General features: G+C 43.3%; 1 protein-coding gene across 7 annotated transcripts in view; it reads right to left on the bottom strand.

Annotated features, from left to right (window-relative positions):
- NAV2 (neuron navigator 2) overlaps positions 1-22630 on the bottom strand; it is a 559460-nt gene that overhangs the window by 266585 nt on the left and 270245 nt on the right. For 3 of the 7 annotated variants that reach the window (XM_081882205.1, XM_081882204.1, XM_081882206.1), the window contains exon 1: positions 21014-22213. The exons of 2 other annotated variants lie outside the window; for them this stretch is intronic. In XM_081882205.1, the coding sequence (XP_081738331.1) occupies positions 21014-21271 (258 nt within the window). In that variant the 5' untranslated portion in view covers positions 21272-22213. Of the gene's footprint in view, positions 1-21013; positions 22215-22630 lie in introns of those variants that run through there. 2 more of the 7 variants (XM_081882202.1, XM_081882203.1) reach the window with 1 other exon arrangement.

Genomic DNA, 22630 nt, shown 5'->3' with positions numbered 1-22630 from the left:
TGAGGGGTGGAGGGGCGACTATGCACAGCACCTGGAGCTTCTTGGAGAAAAATGTGGGGTATAAATGCAATAAATAAATAATTTTAAAAAAATCAGTGACTGCTGCTGTCTTGCTGCTGATCAGGTAAGTGTCGGAAGCAGGCAGGCCACACTGGGCAGATTTGCTTTTACATCTAATAAAGCCCCAGAGGATTTAGTGCAGAGATCCTACAGCAAAGGTTTGCAAGAGCAGCCCTCTGTGTTCAACGCTCAATTTTCGTGAGGTTCAATTTTCATCTAAAGTGCCGACCTGCATGTGTGTATGCAAAACTGTACATGAAAAATACCCTCTTTTGCACATTTTCCACACTCACATGTAACTTGTTCTCCCACCGGCTGCTGTCAATAGAAGAGAGAGGGGTGGGAGAGATGTAAGACTGCTACCCAGACCCAGCAGCTATTTTCACAACATCATGACCAACTGAGAAAGAATGTAAATGTGGATGACCATTCAGATGTGCATCCCATTGAAAATAATGCATAGCTATCAGAGGACAACAAGAAACCGATGTATGGAAAACTGTTTTCATTTGTTCGTGATTAGAATTAGAAACATAATGACAATCTTTAGCCATCTTCTTTGTAGTAGATTATTTTCCTTTTCCTGTTCTGATGAGAATGCATTATAACAAAAGGACAAAAAAGGGAGAAAGTAATGCACTGCAGATGGGTGACACATGCATTGTGACATACATCCTGTATATCCAGATGCTATTAAGTCATCTTAATAGCTATACCTCCAGTGAGATGCACATCCCAGCCTGATTTTGCCCACTTCTGAATGTTCATCTACATCCTGTTCTGTGCCAATGAAACTGGATTGTGACAAAGGGGCAATGGGACTGACAACCCTTTGCCACATTGGGTTTTTTTTAGTATGACTTCCAAGTGTACCTGTGCCATAAATACAATGTGTAGGTTCATGGGATGGCCAGATTCAGAGATCTGCAGGAACACACTCCTTGAATAACCAGCAATGTCAGCTTTGACAGTGCTGATCACCTGTTGAAGCAGGAAAAAAGAAACCTAGCTTGTTTGTCACTCAAACAGGGTTAAATTTGGCAACTGTCTTCTTGGCACTAGTAGTGGTTGGTGGGTTGGCAGCACTTACCTGACATCCCATCACCAGTGTCTCTGCAGCTAAGTGAGAGGGAAAAGGGGCAAGGAGGCGGTGATGCAGGCATGGTGCAAATGCACTAGCAGAGCCAATCTTATCTTCTGCCAGTACATTTGCTCCACACTGACCTCATAGCTGCAGTTGTGGGAGATCAGGTAAGTTGCTCCTGCCCTGCTGACCACTACTGCTCAGAGCTCTACACATCATCCTGGTCCAGCAAAATAAACTACACCCATAGTTGCTGTGTTTTGAGGTATTTCAAACATGGAAGTTTACTTCTGTGTGCAGATCATTCTAGGTGGATTGAGGTGTTTTATGTGGCTCGTGACCTCCGTGCAATACATTTTGAGGGTAAAATGGCTCAATTTCACGATGACCTTGATGCTGCTACTATAGCATGGGCTGATGAGGCCCCAATATTCCATTTAATCGATTTTGGGGGGGGATCAGTTTCAGCTGATGGAGCCAGAGGATGTGGGCAAGGTGCTTCCTAGTATGCATTCATGCGAATGTGCTCTCAACCGTTGCCCATCCTGGCTGATTAAAACCAGTCAGAGAGGTTTGACTGTGTTGGTTCAGACCATAGTGAATGTCTCATTACAATAAGGAGTAATGTCCCTGGTTTCATAGTATACAACCACTACACACACACACACACACACACACACACACACACACCCCACTACCTAGTTGGCAGTTTATAAATATTCTAATAAAATAGCAGAAAAAAAGCTAAAATTTATTTTGATGAATTACATGTTCCTTTCCCATCTACATACCTCCAACCAGAGCTATAAGAATGATTGTGTCGATGTGGCCAAAGATATGCCAAATGTCCATTAAGGGCATGAGAGAGCTCAGTTGGTTAGAGCATGGTGCTGATAACACCAAGGTTGCAGGTTCTATCCCCATATGGGACAGCTACATATTCCATTGCAAGGGGGTTGGTCTAGATGATCCTCACGGTCCCTTTCCAACTCTACAATTCTATGATTTCTTCTAACACTATAAAACTGAATCTGAACCCAGGAAAAGCCCATTCTCCTTATTCTCTCTTAACCTAGCCAATAGTTCTCCTTGAACCTGCATGACTGGGCTCTAGAAGCAGGAGCAGGCCTGTGTGCTGCCTGGCCACCGTATTCCTCCAGCCTCTTGAGTGGAAAACCTGTGCAGCCCCACACTACCTGGATGGCGGCCCTGTATGTAAGAAGGCTCACATAATTGGGGCTTTACTTAGTGCTCACTTACGTTTAGCATTTTCAAAAGCTACACAACCTGCAGAGTACAGATATGTGCGGTAGCACTGCCACTTTGCTAGGAAGGAAGCTATTTTTAAACACTTGCAGCAGTGGGAACTGCATAAAATTACCATAATTTCAGCCTTCACTAACAGTTTTCGGTTTACAGCATGATATGGTATGAATTAATGGTCGGCAACATGCACTTTCCCTTCCTTTCATGTGGCCAACCAAGGAATTCATCTGGCAGTTTCTGGAACCTAACCTTCATCTACCACAGAATAATTTCAAAGATCACCGCCCCCCCCTCCAATGCCCCGCTGCTTCCCACCTCCCTCCCTTTTTGCAGAGAGATAGTATCAAAGATTTGGATTTCACTACAAATCCTGAAAAGTCTTCATGTCTAACCGGTGGTTATGTGACTTGATAATTGCAGGACATCCTGCTATTTTCCCCTATGGTGATATTCTGCTTGTGGGCAGATGGCATCAAAGTGCAGTACAGATGGTAACCCACAGCCCACAAGCTTCTCGTTACTGTTTCAGATTCTGTGCACAGGCCATTTTGATTCTTATCTTTGCTTTATAATATTTTTAGAATTAAAAGATGCATGCGGTGCTGCTTTTCCGCAAGCGGGACCAAAATAACAATGCCTTGTTGTTTCTAGTTGTGTGCAAAAACCTTCCCTTTCAGCAGATTAAGTGACTTGAAGTAGGTAGGTTTTTACAAAAACCATTATATCCTGCCTTTGAGCCCTGAGAATAAACCTGATGGCAGTTTCATACACACACCAAAACACACACACACAAACCCATCCCTCAATGCAAAGAACCCACCTCCCTGGGATAATATTAAAGCAAGAATAAATCAACAGAAAAACCAAACTCATAGCCTGCAATATTAATATACTTTTGTTGAATAAAAAGTCTTCGTCATCCACCTCAATGATACCAATGAAAGGGCAAACCTACTTTTTCTTAGGAAGGATTTCCACAATTGGGGTGTTGGTGTGATAAAGGCCTTGCTTGTCCTGGGAAGGGCCATAGCTCAGTAGTAAAGCATCTGCTTGTCATGCAGAAAGTATGGGCATCTCCAGGTAAGGCTGGGAAAGAAGAGTTTGGATTTGATACCCCGCTTTATCACTACCTGAAGGAGTCTCAAAGCGGCTAACGTTCTCCTTTCCCTTCCTCCCCCACAACAAACACTCTGCGAGGTGAGTGGGGCTGAGAGACTTCAGAGAAGTGTGACTAGCCCAAGGTCACCCAGCAGCTGCATGTGGAGGAGTAGGGATGCGAACCCGGTTCACCAGATTATGAGTCTACCTCTCTTAACCACTACACCACACTGGCTCTCACAAAGGCCTCTGCCTGAAACCCTGGAGAGCCCCTGCAGTTTGGATAGACAATACTGAGCTAGGTGGACCAATGGTCTGACTCAGTATCTTCCCATGTTCCCATGTATCCCCCTTCAATTGCAGCTCTCCTGGTAATGGACAATGTCTGTAGTCATGACTACTACTGATGGGCAGATTCATATCGAGGAGGCGGTTCTTCAGTTATCCTGGTCTCACTCCTTATATAAGCAGCTCCTTGAATTGGTGTCATGCTTCAGGGAATCAGATTCCTATCCCTGTGGCAGTAGATATGCAGAACAAAGGAAAAGGAGTCTTATCAGTTAGAAAGTTTAATAAATCACAGTGAGAGAACAAAGAACCCATCTCCTAGAAATGGCAGTGCTCCCAATTAAGAATCCCACCCCCTTACATCCCTATATCTCTGTCACTTCTATGTCTTGTAATCTGAGCTTGTACCATCTGTGATCTCTGTGCTTTCTGTTCTGCTACTTTCTGAGCTCTTCTTGACCTTGGGGAGAGTGGAGGAATGCTTTCCAGAATCTGTTAACTCTCTCTCTTCCAGTGTTTCTTCTCCTAGCTGTTCCCCATCCAGTATTTCCCAGCTTCTGCCTTCTGAACTATGTCCCTCTGCAAACTACTGCTCCAAATCTATACTGTCCTGCTCCTGGGAATATTCAGGATCTGGATCAGGAGCAGGGGGAGGGGGTGGCATCCACCATTCCTCCTCAGTGCAACCCTCCTCAGTACGGTCCCTGACAACTGGACTCTGAAATGAAACAGGTACGGTTGATTAGAATCCATAAATTACTTTAAGTAAAGGTGAGGATTTTTTAAAGTCTTTGCATTTCCTTTTCAGAAGAATTGGCAACTTTGCAACGAATTTTTTTCTCATGGACTGTTAGTGTGAAATGGTAATAGAACGGAAAGCCCCTCCTTTCCTCTCTCATTAGAAGATGTACCAACCTCAGACTGAAGCAGCCTGAATTATAAAGGTGTCATCTACACAGCTAACAATGTCCTCATCTTCCATGTATGATACGGCACTCAGCTTTGGAATGAGGCAAATAAGAAAGGACATGATACAAACCAGGAAATCTATACAACTTTAATTGAGTTATTTTGCACCTGGTTTCCCCTTAACTCTAAATAATTTAATCATTTGGCAATAGACATTAGTTTCATTAAATGCAGACCTGCCATGGGTGTGAACACTAATAACTCCACGAGGTAATTTATTCATGCATGGGCAAGGTAAGATTTAAATTACAGTCTGTCTCATCCATGAAGGTCAATTTATCTTAGTGCCACTCACAAGGGAATCCCCCTCCATAATCTCTTTAGAAGTTTTACTCTCAGGATCAGCACCCAGTTGCCAGACTTTGCAAAAAATAATTCACATTGAGTAGGAACATGGTTAGTACAATTTCAACATTAAAAACTTGCTATAAAAAATAATTATTTTATCAGGACCACCGAGGTTCCCAGAAAACTGGTTGAAATGGCAGGTTGTATTTGTTTGTAATGTTATTATTTTTATTCATTTCATTTCTATACCACTTTATGTTGTGATAGGAAAGCATTTCACATAGAAGACAAATAGAAACCATGGGGCCATAATAACATTTTTTGAGAATAAGAAACAAGAGGATTGTTCCCTTGCTAAGGTAGTGTATACAAAATCAGGGTTTCCCAAATTTTATCAGACTACTGCTGAGACTCTTAATCTCAGGGTCATGGATTTGAGCCCCACATTGGGAGACAGTTTCCTGCATTGCTGGGGGTTGGATTAGATGACTTTGTGGTCCCTTCCAACTCTACAAATCTATGATTCAATGATTCTAATTGTGTTGTACCCAGTTCTGCCAATTGCTTAAGACGGTCTCTGTGAAGCAATCATGAGGTTCCAAATGATGAAGAAACATAGATTTAGGACAGATGTAGGGAACTTTAGACTTCTTAGGTGTCACTGAACTACAAATCTTATCATCCCTGGCCACTGGGCACAATTGCTAGGGCTAATGGGAGTTCAGTAGCATCTGGAAACCAAAGATTCCCCACTGCTGATTCAGTAGCCACCCGCAGTCTAATGTGGAGGAATTCCTGGCAGTAATCCGCAGCCATGTTCCAGAACTCCCACCAAAGGTGAAAGTATGAACAAATCTGCACATACTCCTTCCCACAATAATGACAATAGTTTGGATGTCCTGGTTAGATTCAGACCGCCCTTTATCCAATGGACAAATTAGTGAAAAGGGCCATGTTAAGATATCCTGCTCTCTTTTTTTAAAAAAAAGCAGATTGGAGCACTAGAGGGGTAGGTGAAGGAAGGAAGAGATTGAAGGCGGGGTGAAAAGAAGGTTGCACAAAAGGAGGTAGTGGAAGGCATCAGAATGGTTTTAAAGATGAAAGCAGGGACATGAAAGGGTCTGAAGAACAGGAGCAGGTGGTGGCCTCATAAGCTGAAAAGGGTGCTTAGTAGTTGCAATGCATAGGAGAAGGAAGATGCAGGAGGTTACCATGGGGGTGGGCTTTGTGTGCATTGGGGGTTGCACAAAAGGAGGGGGAGGCACAGACATGGGGTGAAAGTGAAAATGGGAGTGCAAAGAAGAAAGAAGTGGCTTCAGAAATGGGGCTGGGTAGGCGAAAAGGAATGGGATGGGAAGGGTTAGAATCATAGAATCATAGAATCATAGAGTTGGAAGAGACCACAAGGGCCATTGAGTCCAACCCCCTGCCAAGCAGGAAACACCATCAGAGCACTCCTGACATATGGTTGTCAAGCCTCTGCTTAAAGACCTCCAAAGAAGGAGACTCCACCACACTCCTTGGCAGCAAATTCCACTGTCGAACAGCTCTTACTGTCAGGAAGTTCTTCCTAATGTTTAGGTGGAATCTTCTTTCTTGTAGTTTGGATCCATTGCTCCGTGTCCGCTTCTCTGGAGCAGCAGAAAACAACCTTTCTCCCTCCTCTATGTGACATCCTTTTATATATTTGAACATGGCTATCATATCACCCCTTAACCTCCTCTTCTCCAGGCTAAACATGCCCAGCTCCCTTAACCGTTCCTCATAAGGCATCGTTTCCAGGCCTTTGACCATTTTGGTTGCCCTCCTCTGGACACGTTCCAGTTTGTCAGTGTCCTTCTTGAACTGTGGTGCCCAGAACTGGACACAGTACTCCAGGTGAGGTCTGACCAGAGCAGAATACAGTGGCACTATTACTTCCCTTGATCTAGATGCTATACTCCTATTGATGCAGCCCAGAATTGCATTGGCTTTTTTAGCTGCCGCGTCACACTGTTGGCTCATGTCAAGTTTGTGGTTAACCAAGACTCCTAGATCCTTTTCACATGTACTGCTCTCAAGCCAGGTGTCACCCATCTTACACCCATGTTAGTTCTAGGGGGTTAATGTGGGGGGAAATGGCAGAGAGGTTGGTGAGCAGGGCAAGCAGGCGGGCACCCATGAGTACCAACAAACATTCTGTGGGGCTTCCCATATGACACACTGGTCACAGCTGCCTCCTCAAGAAGCACTGCCTTCTTGTAATATGGTGAGTTTATAAGAAGGCAGGTATTAAAAGATTATACTCCCACTATCCTGTCACTGAGGAGTTTGTGCTAATTATCTGGGGCAGAAAGCAAATTCTTTGACCCATTAACTCTTCATTCCTGCAACATTTCAACAGGGAGGGGGACATCCTTGATGCAGGGAATAAGTTGTAGCAAGTTACCTTCCCAGGTACTAATCAACAGATGGCTGTGGCAGCAGCATTATGCTAGTCCGCTCACCCACACAAAAAGCTCTTGTCAAACTAAGGAGTTTGGACACCCCCAAACTTGTTGAGCTGCTTCTTCTTCTTCTTCTTCTTCTCTCTCTCTCTCTCTCTCTCTCTCTCTCTTTTGGAAAACCCAAAATCACCTCCAAACTTCTTCTGGAAATTTCCCCCGAATGTCACTTCTGCTTTTGGAATCCCAGACATATGGCAGCCCTATGGTATGTTAGCATGTTTGTGGAGCCAAAGGTACAATACTGCTCACTGAACACACAGGTCTTCAAGGATAATGGAAGCAATTTTTCCTAAGTCTGCATTTACTGTAACACCAGCAAGATGCCAGAGGTCAACACGAACTACTTCACCAGACAAATTGGGTTTTCTAGAATGTAAATTGTTGACAAGACTGACCTTTCCCCTTGTGGTTTTAAGATATAAAATCCCACCACATTTTCTCAAGAGAGATTTGGAATTGCAGTACCGCAGGCACATACACAGACCAGCAGAGGGTGCTAAAAAGTAAAACTGCTTGCACATCTCATCCCACTCCGCTCCCCTAAAAAGAAATGACTAAGCACATTGCAGCTTGCCAAGTGTTCTTGGTCATGAGCCAGAATTAAAGCTGCCGTGGAAGCATTATCTTTGGCAAGCAAGCCTTAGAATCTTTCCAGGTTTACAGATAGTGGGTGCTTCGTTCTGTAAGGGCAAAATCTGAATAGCATGCCCTGATCTTCTATCTACACAGGAACAAACTGGACTCCTCCTATTCACCAAAACACCTGTGCTATATGTGTGGTGTCTCTATGGGAATGTGTCCCATTCACAGCAGGAGAGTCTTCCTTTGGCTTTCATAGTTGTGCAGGGAAACTTCAGCATATTTCTGCAACCTAGAAATGATAAGCTCTCCCCATCAAAATCCCCTTGTGAGTAAACTGCTACTAAGGGCACAGGAGCACTGTCCTTATTGCACCTGGTCACCCTAGATAAAAATGCTGAGTTTCCTGTGTCCTTTGGGTTTTTCCATTATATTCTGAACTAAGCTATTCCCAATGCTCCATGGGGAGGTGTACTGGTGGAAGGAGCAGACCTAAGAGTGGGTGTCAAAATGCACCAAACTAACAAGACAAAGTAAGGCCTGTAAGAAATGACTCCTGGCTTTGAATCTAATTAGGCCTGTTCATTGTTAGTAAAAACAACTTCATAGGGTCATGTCAACAATCTAGTGTCTTGCCTCTAATAGTAGTCAATTCTGGACGCTCTAAGTGGAAGCATATGGCTGCATTGGTTGCTTTGGTTATGTCTGCACCAGTGTCCCTCTGCGGAAGTTCTTCATGTTTTGCTTTGCTATGTTTTGTCTCTCTTCTGCTCTTTGCGAGTGTCATGTCAATAGGTGCTTCTTTCTGTTGGGATTGCAAGATGCTCTAAAAGTGCTAAAAGGAGAAGGGGATGTGAACTTCCAACACATTGTGCATCAAGTTAGAACTATATATTACACTGGAGATGCAGCTGCTTTTAAAAATTGTGTATCAAGTGTTAGGAAAGTTGGAACACCCCAGTGGTGGTCATGGGGATGACAATGTGAAGGTAGAGCTATATATCACACGGGCCACAATGGGACCTCCATGTCAATTTCTCATCATCTCAACACTGAAATTCAGATTTAGAAGAAAACATATGTAGAAATAATTGCTTGATATGCAGAGTAAAGTGAAGACAAAATAAAAAAATTCCTTCCAGTAGCACCTTAAAGACCAACTAAGTTAGTTCTAGGTATGAGCTCATACCAAGAACTAACTTAGTTGGTCTTTAAGGTGCTACTGGAAGGAATTTTTTTATTTTGTCTTGACTATGGCAGACCAACACGGCTACCTATCTGTAACTAGAGTAAAGTGAAGATATCTTTGTGTTTGTTAATGCTGCATTCTTTATGTTGCCTAATAAGGTTTTTTTTTTAAAAAAAAAAAAAAACCACAAAACTTTGGAATCCTTTAGTTTCAGAACTCATAATTGAAGTTTACATGAATCACATCAATAAGTAGTTTACAGCATCATCAGATTTTACTTTCACTTAATAATGAACTGGGAACTCATCCGAATTTACAAATAAATCTCATAAGCCTGTCCCCATCCTTCTTAACATTGGATAGGCATCTTTAAATCTAAACAAGTAATGAAGCTTCTGTAGGAAAAATAACTTTTGTCCATATCATCCGCACTGCAGGAATCTGCAATTTTGACAGATGGGATATGAGAATTATTATGACTTCTCCGGCCTGGATATTTTTTCCAAAGCGAGTTAGATTAAATATGATTTCCTTACTACTGACATCTTTAATGTTAATACATGCAGACACAGGAAAGGAAAAGATACAGATAACATAGGTAAGTATTTTTAATGTTTAATGTTACTAGGACTATGCTTGCTTCCCAAAGCATATGTAGGAAGTCTGATGAAATGTCATAGATAAAATGATTTTATAATGTTTCTCACTTCTGGGATATGCAGTGCTAGCTCTAGGATTTGGGGGGCCCTTAGTGTAGTTTTGTGATTTCTAAAGAACAAGACCCTGACTACTGTGCAGGATCTTGTTTGCCAGATTCCTTCTTTATAAACAGAATAAAACTTCTTTTGAGGTTTGTGTCAATGAATTTCTACAGCACAGCCAACTTCAGTTCTGACAGGGAGTAAAGGGGATCGGGGCTCCTAGGATCAGCTCAATGGTACAATTGTAGGAACATCGAGGTGCTAACTGTCCTGCCTCCTTCTTGCAGAACACATCTCCAAAAGCCACATATTGAGTTGGGAGTTTCTCCTCCTCATCTGTGAGGATTGGCAAGGGATCTCCAGAGGGCTGTGCCACAGAGCCTAGGATGGCCTCTGGCAGTGCTGCTGACAATAATGTGAGGAAAACACAAACAAGAAATGCATGGATCGTGTAACGTTAGTCAGGTCATTCCCAGGACGATCAAGAAGCAAAGCAGGGACACCTGATAGAACACCAGCTTCTCTCAGTGTCCTAGTATCTCCTTCTAGAGGCTTGGATAGGGGAAGTTTGTGTGTGCTGGCACCTGTGTCCTAGGCAACAAGGTGAAGTGGATGCCAGCTAGGTACCAGATTTACTCTCAGCCACCTTCCCTGAAAGGAAAAGCTCCTGTGTAGCAAGGGGAAGTGCTGGAGGTGGCTCCTCAGCTAGAGAAGTTAAGAATGGGCAGTAAGAGGAGCCCACTGGGATCAGACAACTGGAGTTTCGAATCCACCCAGCTGGGCCTATCTTCAGGGTCCTCCAGGGTCCTCCAGATCTAACTCACTGAGCCATGCATGTGCTCTATTTATCTGGAATGCTGCTTTATACTGTATGTGTTTATTAATAATGTGTGTGTGTGTGTGTGTGTGTGTGTGTGTGTGTGTGTGTGTGTGTCCCCCTCCTGTGTTCCCTGAGTCTGCTAGAGAGCCTTCATGGGCCCCTGGGTGTCTTAAAAGAACCCCAAATTTAGCTGGTACAGTATTGGGAAATGTGGCTCACTTTTCATGGTATGGCACCTTCAGCGGAGCTCCCTAACCTGGAAGTGGCAGGACAGGTAAACTGAGCATTCTTCTAGGAATGTGGAAATGCTAGTACTAATAATACACTGGACCCTTTGCTAGACTTGGGGCCCTGGCAAATACCCAGGCATTGCCACCCTCTGGAGTGGGTCCTGGTGATAAACAATGTAGATTAATATTAAATCAACACCGGCTTAACTGGAGACATTACGATGATTAATGAGAATTAGAAGAAGCAATAAAACATGTAAGAGTAACTTTTAATTTATACTGATGAAAGACAGAGTCTCTGAGACAATTACTCCCCTGGTCTTTCAGTGCAGGAATAGCATACAAGATGATCATTACTGAATTTAATAGAACTGTTTGTACTAAATCAGTTTTAAAATTCTCAAGTTGCTTTTCTAGGCTAAAATTCAGTACTCACACAGTTATATGGACACTTATGTTCCACTGAATTAAATGTGGACTGATTTCCTAAAAACCAAATTCTCTTAGGCGTGCTATATCACATATTTCTTGACAATGCCATAATGGAAATTGATGAAATTAAGCCTTGCACATTCTAACAGAGGACAATAGCAATATATTTATACTGCTAGAGTACTGTAACTTGTCTTAAAACGAGATGTAGGATATTGGCCCATCCAGGAATAATATGGTTCAGATATCACTTTAGCCATGGGGCCCTGGGTGTCAGAGAGAAGGCAGAACTGCTTAACGCCTACTTTGCTTCTGTCTTCACCCAAAAGAAAAGCAAGGCCCAACCTGGTGATAACAGAATAAATGGTGCAAGGAGGGAGCTGCGGCCCAGAATACAAAAAGAGGTGGTAAGGGAACACCTAGCTTTAAATGAATTCAAATCTCCAGGGCTTGATGAGCTGCATCCAAGGGTACTAAAGGAGCTTGTGGATGTAATCTCAGAGAATGTGGACTGGAGGCGGGCAAATTTTGTCCTCATCTTCAAAAGGGGGGGGGGAGGAGAAAGACACCAGGAACTACCAACCTTTCAGCCTGACATCAATACCAGGAAAGATCCTAGAACAGGTAATTAAACGGTTGGTCTGTGAGCACTTAGAAAAGGATGGTGTGATTACTGAGCCCCAGCTTTGGTTTCTCAAAAACAAGTCATGGACCTTATAGTTCACAATAATAAATTACTCTTAATAAATGCTGCTGCGATGATATGGCAACGGGAACTGCACAATACAGGAAAACAGAGCCTACGTTCAGTTTGATATTCCTGTCCCAAATAATCTAAAGTGCACAAACTTATTCTGAAGGAATGAATTTCCAGATAATATTATAAGCTTGCCAGTGAAGTGACAAGTGTTTGACTATGTTCCAGTTCTTGGTGAATGGAAAACCAGCAGCTTCCTGTTACAAAATGTACCAACAGCCCATGCCTAATAATACACACTGACACTGGCAACTTATAAGCTTGATATATAAATGTTTCTTTTATTTTTTATTTTTAAAACTGAAACCACTATATTTTTAGCAAGGTAAATAAGTCTGAGTTAGACTGGTTTCTTCTATGGTTCAGCTCACAGAGTGGAATTTGAAAGGCGGTGTTTTGCACAAGATACAGAAGTGAAAATTCAGCCAGGACTCAATTAGAGAATTTCCTGGTCTATGCTGTATTTCCTCTAGTGGTAAGTGTCTTGAGACTGCAGAGTAGATCAGCCTCCACCAATCAGATGCTTTGGAGTAAAACTCCCATCAGTCTCAGCCAGCATGGCCATGTCATCTAGGACAGATGGGAGTAGTAGTCCAAAACATCAGGAGTGCACCAATTTGGCAAAGTCTAGAGAAGAGAAAAAGGGGACAACATTGATGCCTCAGTTCCTAGCATAGGTAGATTATGTTGGTTCCTTTGCATTAATGCTTTGGGTCAGGCGTGGTTTGTTGCCTCATTTGTGTGTTTCCCTATGCTTGCTCTGGGTGTGCCTACCTGCTTGCTCCCCTCCCCTTTCTCTGCACTGACCCTCCTTGTGCATCTGCCCCATCTTCCCATTCATCTCTGGTCCTAAAACTTTCAGGTCTTTCATTTCAGCTCCCACATGCTCGGCTACTTACAGCCCAGTGCTGCTGACACTAACTCCATCAATGTCACTGAATGAGCTGAATTAGTGGCATTTCCCTGGGAAATCCGCATTACTGATGTTATTCAGTACTGATGCGGGGTTGACAAAGGTCACAAAGCAGAACGTAGCTTAACACATTCAGCTTGCAGAAATAGAAATTAAAAAGAATCAGGTCAGCGCTACTTGACAGGGTTCATCGTTTTAAACATGTTGTATAATCTAAGAACTGAGACTCTGTTCACACACATGATTTTATTGCTTAACCTCCAGGCTTTTCCCAGTCTACTTCCAGGCAGTGCCAGGACCACTCCAAGACCTTTTGCTGCCTGAAGCAGAGACCAAATGGCTCTGCCTCCTCACACCTTTGCTAGGCCAAAAAGGTGAAACTGCATCATCAGATTCCAATCCCTCCCCACGTTGCTTCTCCTGTAGCAGGTTGCTTTACCCTGCTGCAGGGCAAGGCTGGCCCTGGAATAGAGGTGTACTGCAAACTAAATGGTATAAAAGTTGCCCATAATTAACATGAGTCTTGGCTGAACCTAAGACCTATGAAGCATGTGCTCTGCTACTCAGCTATGGCCCTTCTGTGGCAGGGACAAGAAGAGAAGTGAAAGTAGGTAAGTGCAGGAAGGATAAACAGCATTTTATAAGCTGCATACCAAGGCATGTCACACAGACAAGGAATTCCCACAAATAGGAAGCTGATATAGGGAAAGGCATGGGCCTGATGGAAAAGTAGGATCTTCCGGTCCCTGAATTTCATTAAGGCCAGCAATGGAACTTAGCCACCAGACACCAGATACTAGCTCTGATCCTGGAAGGTCTAAGATTCAAGTCTACTTCCCACTGCTAGTCGTGCCACAACTTCAGTATTTTTCAACTGACCTTTAAGTTTTGTCTCTCTGCAAGTCCTTTAATATTCCATTAAACACCAAAGTTTACTAGCTCCAACAATACCATATGGGGCCATAAGATTAATGTTGAGCTCTACTCTTTTTATCAACAGTCCTTTCCTTGGGGCTCTGCCCAGATACTGGATTTATGTATTCCAAGAGTTGAGAACATGAGAGGAGCCCTGCTGGATGAAACCCAAGGCCCATCTCATCCATCTTTCTAGTCCAGACCAATGCCCATCTAGTCCAACCAGAAGCCAATATGAAGGTCATACATGTGAGCAATGGCCCTCTTCTACAGTGACAGGTTGCCTCTGATACAGGAGGCAGCATGTAGCCATCTAGTAGCCACTGATGTTTACAATACTCAGAAACTCCCCTAAAGCTTCCATTCCTGTTGAACTCACTTCCAAAGCATTATCTTGCTATTTAACACAGCAGCATAACGTTGTGACAGATTGTAGTCTTGGAGTTATTTGCTTCCAATTTTTGATTATCAACCATGCTCCAGGAACACCTGGAGAACAAAGTCAACAGTGATTCGTGAAAGAACTAACAAAAAAATAACTAGTGAATCCCAACCTGCGTATTCAGATCCTTGCTTTGCAATCTACTGAATGGAGGTTTCTGTGGAAACGAGTTAAATATTTCCAAAACAATTCTGTCCATATCACAGTATAATTTATTTCCGTATGTTTGTAAAACTGACCATTTAAACATCAACAAATCAGTTAACGAGGAGGAAGCTATTGTGAGTCATGAAAGGCAGGCACATGTTACTATAACTGGACAGGGTAATAGCCTGTGTTTTTTAATGGTTACAACTGAACAAATATAATGGAGCGGTTGGCAACTTCATGTGGAAGAAGTACAGGGAGGAGGAGGGGAGAGCTAGGATCCTTCGTCTCCTGCACTTTTCTCTGAAAGCTGTTCCCCTAGCTGCTTTTCATATGGCTGGGACAAAAGACTGGAAGGAAAATCTGTATTTTTATCTACTTATTTAAGGCTGTAATCCCATAGTCACTTACCTGGGAGTAAGGTTCACTAAACTCAATGAGTTTTACTTCTCAGTACACAAGTACAGTGGTACCTCAGGTTACATACGCTTCAGGTTACATACGCTTCAGGTTACAGACTCCGCTAACCCAGAAATATTACCTCAGGTTAAGAACTTGGCTTCAGGATGAGAACAGAAATTGTGCTCCAGCGGCGTGGCGGCAGCAGGAGGCCCCATTAGCTTAAGTGGTGCTTCAGGTTAAGAACAGTTTCAGGTTAAGAACGGACCTCCGGAACGAATTAAGTACTTAACCCGAGGTACCACTGTATAAGATTGCTCTGCAAATTGCCTCTCTACTGTTGGCATGATGAGTCATATATTTTCTAAAACAAAGGTATGTTACATCTAGTTCTGGCTCCTCCCCTCTCCCAATGTATGTTTCCTCAACTTACAGTTTTTTTATGCCACATTCACACTAGACGGCAACCTGCAGTCTCAACCCTTTCAAACATTAATTATTTATTGCTTTAAAAAGTGTCAGTACTGTACTACACTGCAGTTATCACATCCATTTATAGATACAATAAGAGAGGAGTAAAGGCCAAAATTCTGAAAAGGAAATACTGGTTTTGATGCTAATACAAAAGTCTAGACTATAAGTCCATGCTGAATATGAGAACTTGACAGGTTTATCAACAGCAGACCATCCTCAAGCCTAACTACCGTAAGCCTCACTACCAATGTGACCTCCATGACATAAATCCTTACTTTGTTTCCTCACTGTCACAGCCGCATACCCAATGAAATAAGATACAATGGCTAATGATGCAAGAATTACCTTCATGGTTTGTCAAAACAAGGATAGCAGTGGCCAAACATGGCCATTGTGGAACTCAACATATAACAGTCTGTAGCTTACTGTTATAAAGGAGGGGGAAACACACGGAAAGTCTAGTGGAGAGCTTTTAGTAATGTTTTAAGGGTCTCACTGAGCTGACTGATCATAAGGGGGACTGAAGTTCAGTGTTGGGATGGGTCTGCTTCTTATTTCCCCAACCTTAAGTTAAGCTCACAGGATTTCTGTTTGTGGTTTATCTTATTTTAAAAGTCTACATGAAAAATTGTATGTATTTTCTCATGTATTTTTCCTAATATACACATTTTTGTACACATTTTTGCCAACGAAGTGCATTTTTCAATCAAAGCAATGTTGCATTGTACATTATTTTCACCAATATATACATTTTCGTGCATGTTTTGTGCAAATGTGGAGAAGTACAACCTTCAAAGGCTACTGTGTTTTGGTTCTCTTATCTGTTCTGAAATGGCAAATTTAGATACATTCACATTAAAATGCAAACTGAACAAATTTCTACCCCATTCCTAACACATGCAGAAAACCCCAATTTCAATCCATGACATCTTTTGTTCAAAGTGTTGGTGCTGACCTTTAAAGCCCTAAATGGCCTCAGCTCAGTATACCTGAAGGAGCATCTCCACACCCATTGTTCAGCCTGGACACTGAGGTCCAGCGCTGAGGGCCTTCTGGGGGTTCCCTCACTGCGAGAAGTGAGGTTACAGGGAACCAAGCAGAGAGCCTTCTCAGTAGTGGCACTCGTCCTGTGGGACGCCCTCCCATCAGATGTCAAGGAAATAAACAACTATCTGAATTTTAGAAGACATCTGAAGGCAGCCCTGTTTAGGGAAGTTTTAAATGCTTGATGTTTTATTCTGTTTTTAATGTTCTGTTGAATGCCGCCTAGAGTAGCTGGGGAAACTCAGCCAGATGGGTGGGGTAGAAATAAATAAATAAATAAATAAATAAATAAATAAATAAATAATAATAATAATAATAATAATAATAATTACTATTATAATTATTATTATTAAAAGGATTAGATAGCAGATGATTGAAAAGATCCTCATTGGTGACTCTAGAAACCACTGTTAGTTAGAGGACACAATAATGGGCTAGATGGATGAATAATCTGACCTAGTATAAAAAACACTCTCCTAAGTCCCCTTGCAATTGACGGATCCCAGAACTAGTAAGACTTCTTTAGCAATGTCACTAGAAACATACCCACAACATAAAGACCTGCTGGCTAAGTAGGCAGCCCCACCATCCTAACTGCAATTGGGGCTGGCCCAAGACATTTTGGCACCTATGGCGAATCACAAAAAGGCAGGCCTCCCTTCAAGGAAGAAGGGGTGAGTGAAGATCTACATCAAGAACATGGCAGGGAATTAAACAGCTTTACCCAATGGTTAACGTGGGAAGTAAAGGCCATCATGGTGGAGGGGACCTGCTCTGAATCACTCTGGGCGGGTGCAGACCCCAGGAAACCCCAGAGGGCAGCTCCCACCATTTCCTCCCTAGGATTTGAGGAGACTAGCAGAGCCTCCTATTCACCAAGAGGCTGCTGTAGAGGTGGCATGGAAGTGTGTGCTGCCAAGGAGGTAACAGGTCTGGCCTCCAAGGCGTGCACTCCTTGGAGGCTGGATCTGCTGCTCCTGTGGATCCTGCCTCCTGAGGTGGTTTTCTCACCTTGTGCCATGAGTTGGTCCTAATTGTAATGTATAGGATGTGTAAATGGCTTTTAAGAGCACCTACAAGTTTTAATTTCTCTTTCCTCATGGGAACCTGGGAAGAGTCTCACTTATTCAGTCACCTTTTCTGTCTCTCAGTGCAGGTCTTAGAGCTGCTGAGATAATGAGTCATGTGACTCCTCAGAAGTTAGTACCTCTTCATGTTTGGTGTTTTTCATGTTTCATGTTTTGTGGAGGTACACTAATCTCAGGGTGTTTCCTGGTAAGCAAAGCCTAGGTGTGGACAATAAACTGAGCAGGTAGGTTCCCATCATATTCATCTCACCCAAGAGCCATTACACTATGCAGCCAGAGCCATACATTATTTGAAAGGGAACGACATGGTGTGGTGGGAATGGACATCTCTACCCCATTTATCAAGGTCAAGTACTTCAGTTGCTACAATGCAAACTAAATTGGAACACTCAGAAGTGGCTGTGGAGAAGATCTCAAAGCTGTTCTTATGGTATCCAAGGGACTCACCAACAGAACATTATCCTTGCCAATAACTTACTTGTCATTTGGCCTAAATATTTGTTCCCTAGGCTAAGCAGAGTCCTAACATCACCCCATAGCTTGCTGGCTAACACTTATACCCCTCTCCCAAGGCTCTTACAATCCAGAGCTGAACTCTGACTTGGGGATCTGTATTCTTCAAAGTACACCCCAGAGGACAAGAGGGAGCTTTAAGCATGGACAGCCTCCAGATGTCATTGGACTCCAACTCTCATCAGCCCCAACCAGCATGGTCAATTGTCAGCGATGGGAGTCCAACAACATCTGCAGGGCCCCAGATAGGCTAGTGCTGACATATAGTTTTGGGTTCCTGCTCACTTACAGACTCATTGTTAAAACCATGTTTATGGAAGACACTCTTACTCGGCTACAAGTGATCGCCAAAGAAGAAGAAGAATACCAGATGCAGAACTGCCATGGTTTGAGGGTCAAACTAGCACAGCCATCTCCAGCCTTGTGCCCTCCAGATATTATTGGACTACTGTTCCCATCATCCCTGACCACTGGCTATGCTGGTTACAGCTGAAGGATCTGGAGGACACCACAATGTAGAACTCTGGTCTGTCACAATGTGATCCTCTGCTAGCAGCAAAAAGTAAATTAAGTAACTGGTTGAAAAATCACAACCATATGCACAGTGTGACTGTTTTGGTAGGCAAAATCTCCCCCCCCCCCATGAATTTCAATGGATATTACCAGACCCATGACAATACTAGAACTCTTGAGCATTTATTTGGTGCCAACAGAACACATAGGTTATACAGCAGCTTCCCAGAAGCCTTGCTCTTGATTTAAGACAATGGAGGAGCAGATATTTTGAGATGAAGAGCACAAGGAAAGATTAATTGGAAGCATCCTAAAACAGGTGAGGCTGTGATTGTCTTGAGAACAATCTGTGTGAAGATGGGTAGGAATGGAAAACAAACAGAAACCGAGCAGTATACTAGGCATAAATGCTATAACCAAATGACCATTATTACCATCATTGAGGCTACGTTCAGACTAGTAAAGCTACATGCTGAACTCTCACTGAGCCTTGTGTTCTATTACAACTATTGAGATTTGTAAATGTGAAACACTTCCTCGGGCTTTGAGCTATAGATTGGGCATGCGAGTTATCATTCCTCCCCCAAAGCAAAACCCAATTAGCACCAATTGATTCAATTTCGAGCTCCTAACACATACACCATTCAGTGATTCAGTTCTCAGCATTTAATGTGCCACAGATAGGTGCATACTAGACTTCTACAGCCCTCTTAAGAGTTATAAAATCAACTCACCCACTCCATCACCCATATCATATCATATTCTTATCACTCTTTCAAGCACCAGATTATCCCCCCTCTTTTCCCCCTTTTTTGGGGGGGGGGTCTGTAAAAGTTGAGGTGTTGCCAGTGCTTTGAAAATGAAATATAGAAAATCGAAAGAACATTTGTGGCTCTCTCTGGAGTGTGATGTGATGCAAAGGTCAGTCTGTCTGCTGCCACTACCCTGACATCAGTACTATCATGTCTCCCTTCTGGTTCTCAAGCCCCCAGGAACTGGTAGTGTTTCATGAGTCGTGCCGGATATGTCACTCTGCCTGCCAGGACAAGAGAGTGCAGCATCCCCTAAAATGCAGGGCAGGAGGCCAAGCTCTGTCAGCAGCCATGCTATTCCTTAGCAGAATAGGTTACGAGGCCACAGACTGCAAAACCTAGATTTGCAGGGGTGACCTAGTATTCCCCAGTGGTGGGGAAACAAACCAATAGCGTTCTTTCTAAAGCAGCTAACTTCCCACCCCAACATGGCTGCACCATTTGCTACCAGGCACAAACGTCTGCAGAAGAGGCTTGTGGCATGCAAAGCCGTTTTGAGAATTCATGATCTGGCCACACGGCAATCTCTATCTAGCTAATGTTAATTAGTCCCATTTGTGGCAGCGGACCATCTGCTTTGCTCACTCAGTAGTGTGTGAGCGTTTACTATCTGCTTACGCTGTTATTGAGCATATTAAGGCACTGGTGATGCAGAAGCAATCTGATCCATGCTGAAAATACTAATACACTCACAAAAATAAAGCAAGTCAGAATTACACAGACAGTTGCAGCCTCTCGCCATATAAAGCAGCAGCATTTAAAGAGGCATCTAAAAATGGATTCAAGCCACATTTGAAGATGGTTGTATCCAGGATGACAGGAATATATAGTGGAGAGGAAATTCCAATTAGCCTATTTTTTTCCCAGGCATCCAAGGCATGGACAGTGTTACTATATTTCACACACACTCACTGAATCTAAATGCATGGTATGTTTAAACATCAGTATCTTTCATGCATACCATAATATAGATCATGCTTCACCATCATTTTACACATGACTGCTACACACACACACACACACACACACACACACCACTCCCACAAGCTCAGCAACATAAAGCAGAATGATGCTCAGCTACACACAGCAGTACAATCACAACAGGAAACCTCCGCAAGCAGCAAACCCTTGTGTTACCACTATGATGCACAAACACACCCACTGCAACCTGTACCACAACAAACTGGAATCATATATATTGGCATCGCAAACAAAGCACACACTCCACTACTGACAGCCCTGCCTTAGTGAAATATTCAGGACACCACAAGTAAGAAACTACCCACCACAACTAAGAAACATTATAAGAATATCTATGAACATCCAATTCCCCCTTTCACTATAATATATCTGCAAAAATATGATTTCCTCGCCAATATATGCAACCACCAGGAATATAATACACATACACCCCATCAGCATCGCAACACAATCTGCTCAGCAGATTTCCATAAAACACAGTACACACACCCATGCTGTTACCACGCTAACACCATTTTTGCTGACCTGGGTGTCAAAGCCATTTTCCATGGAGCTGCTCTTCTTGGGTAGGAAGCCATCTCCTGCATTCTCATGACCATTGTGTGACTTGAGAGGGATCTGGCTGGAATAGGATGACTTGTTCACCTCCACCTTGCTCCCAAACTTCAGGTAGCAGGGTTGTGGGATGGTCCTTGCTGCTGGAACATGAACAATAGGAGTAGCACTGTGGACAGGTTTAGGTAGTCCAGATTTCATTTTGGAGGCTACCAGGATGGCTGGCATTTTTTCTCTTTCGGCTTTGTTAACACGTTTCTGTCAGTAACAGCAACAGGACCAGCAACAAGCAGCAGCCAGGGAACGAGGTTAGAGGCAGATTTTCCAAGCTGGTGATGCTGAATCACACACACACATACAAAATGAGCAGAGAGTGGGGGGATAAAGGGGGGTTCCCCACTTTAAAGCCCGAACTAGCTCTGACAGGTGTCTCAGCCTTCCACCTGTTTCCTCTTTTCCCTTTTTGCTGTTGGTCTTTATTCTCAACCAGTGTCCTCCTTCCGCCTTGTCCTCTTCTGCTGCTGTTTAACTTGCTGATTCCTCCTCGGTAGCTGATTCCTGTAATTTTCTTTCTTGGAGACGAGAGGCTCTTATTTCATTATCTTTTCACTGGAAATGGGAAAGTGAAGCAGTCTTTTGGAATTAAAGAAAGAAAGAAAAAACCTGCTGCAGCATATGCTTCTTGGGCTGCCTGCCCCGTGTGTGTGTGTGTGTGTGTGTGTGTGTGACCACGCTAGAGAACAAGCACAGGAAGGATTTCCAGGCTTAAGATGTCTTTCTTCAGTCTTAGCCAAGAAGCAGATGTAGTTCAGTATGTTAACAGCCGATGCCCTTGGATACGAGCCTTAGAGAATCCAAGCTCTTTAATCTTAATATCTGTGAACAGGACCAACGATGCCGGAGCAGAGGGAGAAACGTCCATGGATGACATTTAAATCATAAGACGGCTGGTGGCAAAGCGATTTCTCAGTGCTGCTGCTGCTGCTGCTGCTGCTGGAGCCTAGAAGGAGAATTTCCCCTGTCAAAGCTGCGGGAAAAGCAGCTTCCACCTCATTTTTAAGCCTCAGCAGTGAAACAGGTTTCAGAGCTGAATGGCTAATAAGAGGCTGAGCTATGGTGTGAAAGAGTGAGAGCGAGCGAGAGAGCGAGAGCGGATGTGTGTGAGTAAAGGCAGCCTGCTGTGGACTACGCCAAAGAAGGCTACCCAGATTAGCAAGAGCGGGAGAAGGTTGCAATCTGACAGTACAGTAAAAACAGTGCGAGCCTCCTGATTGGTCCTCCCAACTCAAATCAGAAACAAAATATCTCTGCAAAAGAGGAGTGGCTTCAACTCAAGTGACTGGCAGGAAACTCTTTCCCCTCCGCTCTAGTACAAAGCACATTCTGTAGCAGCTCTGCGGCAACACGGTGGGTCTCTGGGCTAAATGTAAAGGATGTACAGGAGGAGTGGGGAAGGCGGGGGGGGGGGGGCGAGGCGAGGCGAAAATTCCTAACCATCTAGGCTGCTGTTTTGTGTTTTGTGTGTTTTTTTAAATGGAAGGCCCTTTCAAAGAAAAACACATGAGGGTGAATCACAATTCCGTTTTT

The sequence above is a fragment of the Podarcis erhardii genome (assembly GCF_964252035.2).
Source record: "Podarcis erhardii genome assembly, chromosome: 1".
In the NCBI taxonomy this organism is placed as follows: domain Eukaryota; kingdom Metazoa; phylum Chordata; class Lepidosauria; order Squamata; family Lacertidae; genus Podarcis; species Podarcis erhardii.
The sequence above is the reverse complement of the archived record's forward strand: the minus strand, read 5'-3'. Positions and strand labels throughout refer to the sequence as shown.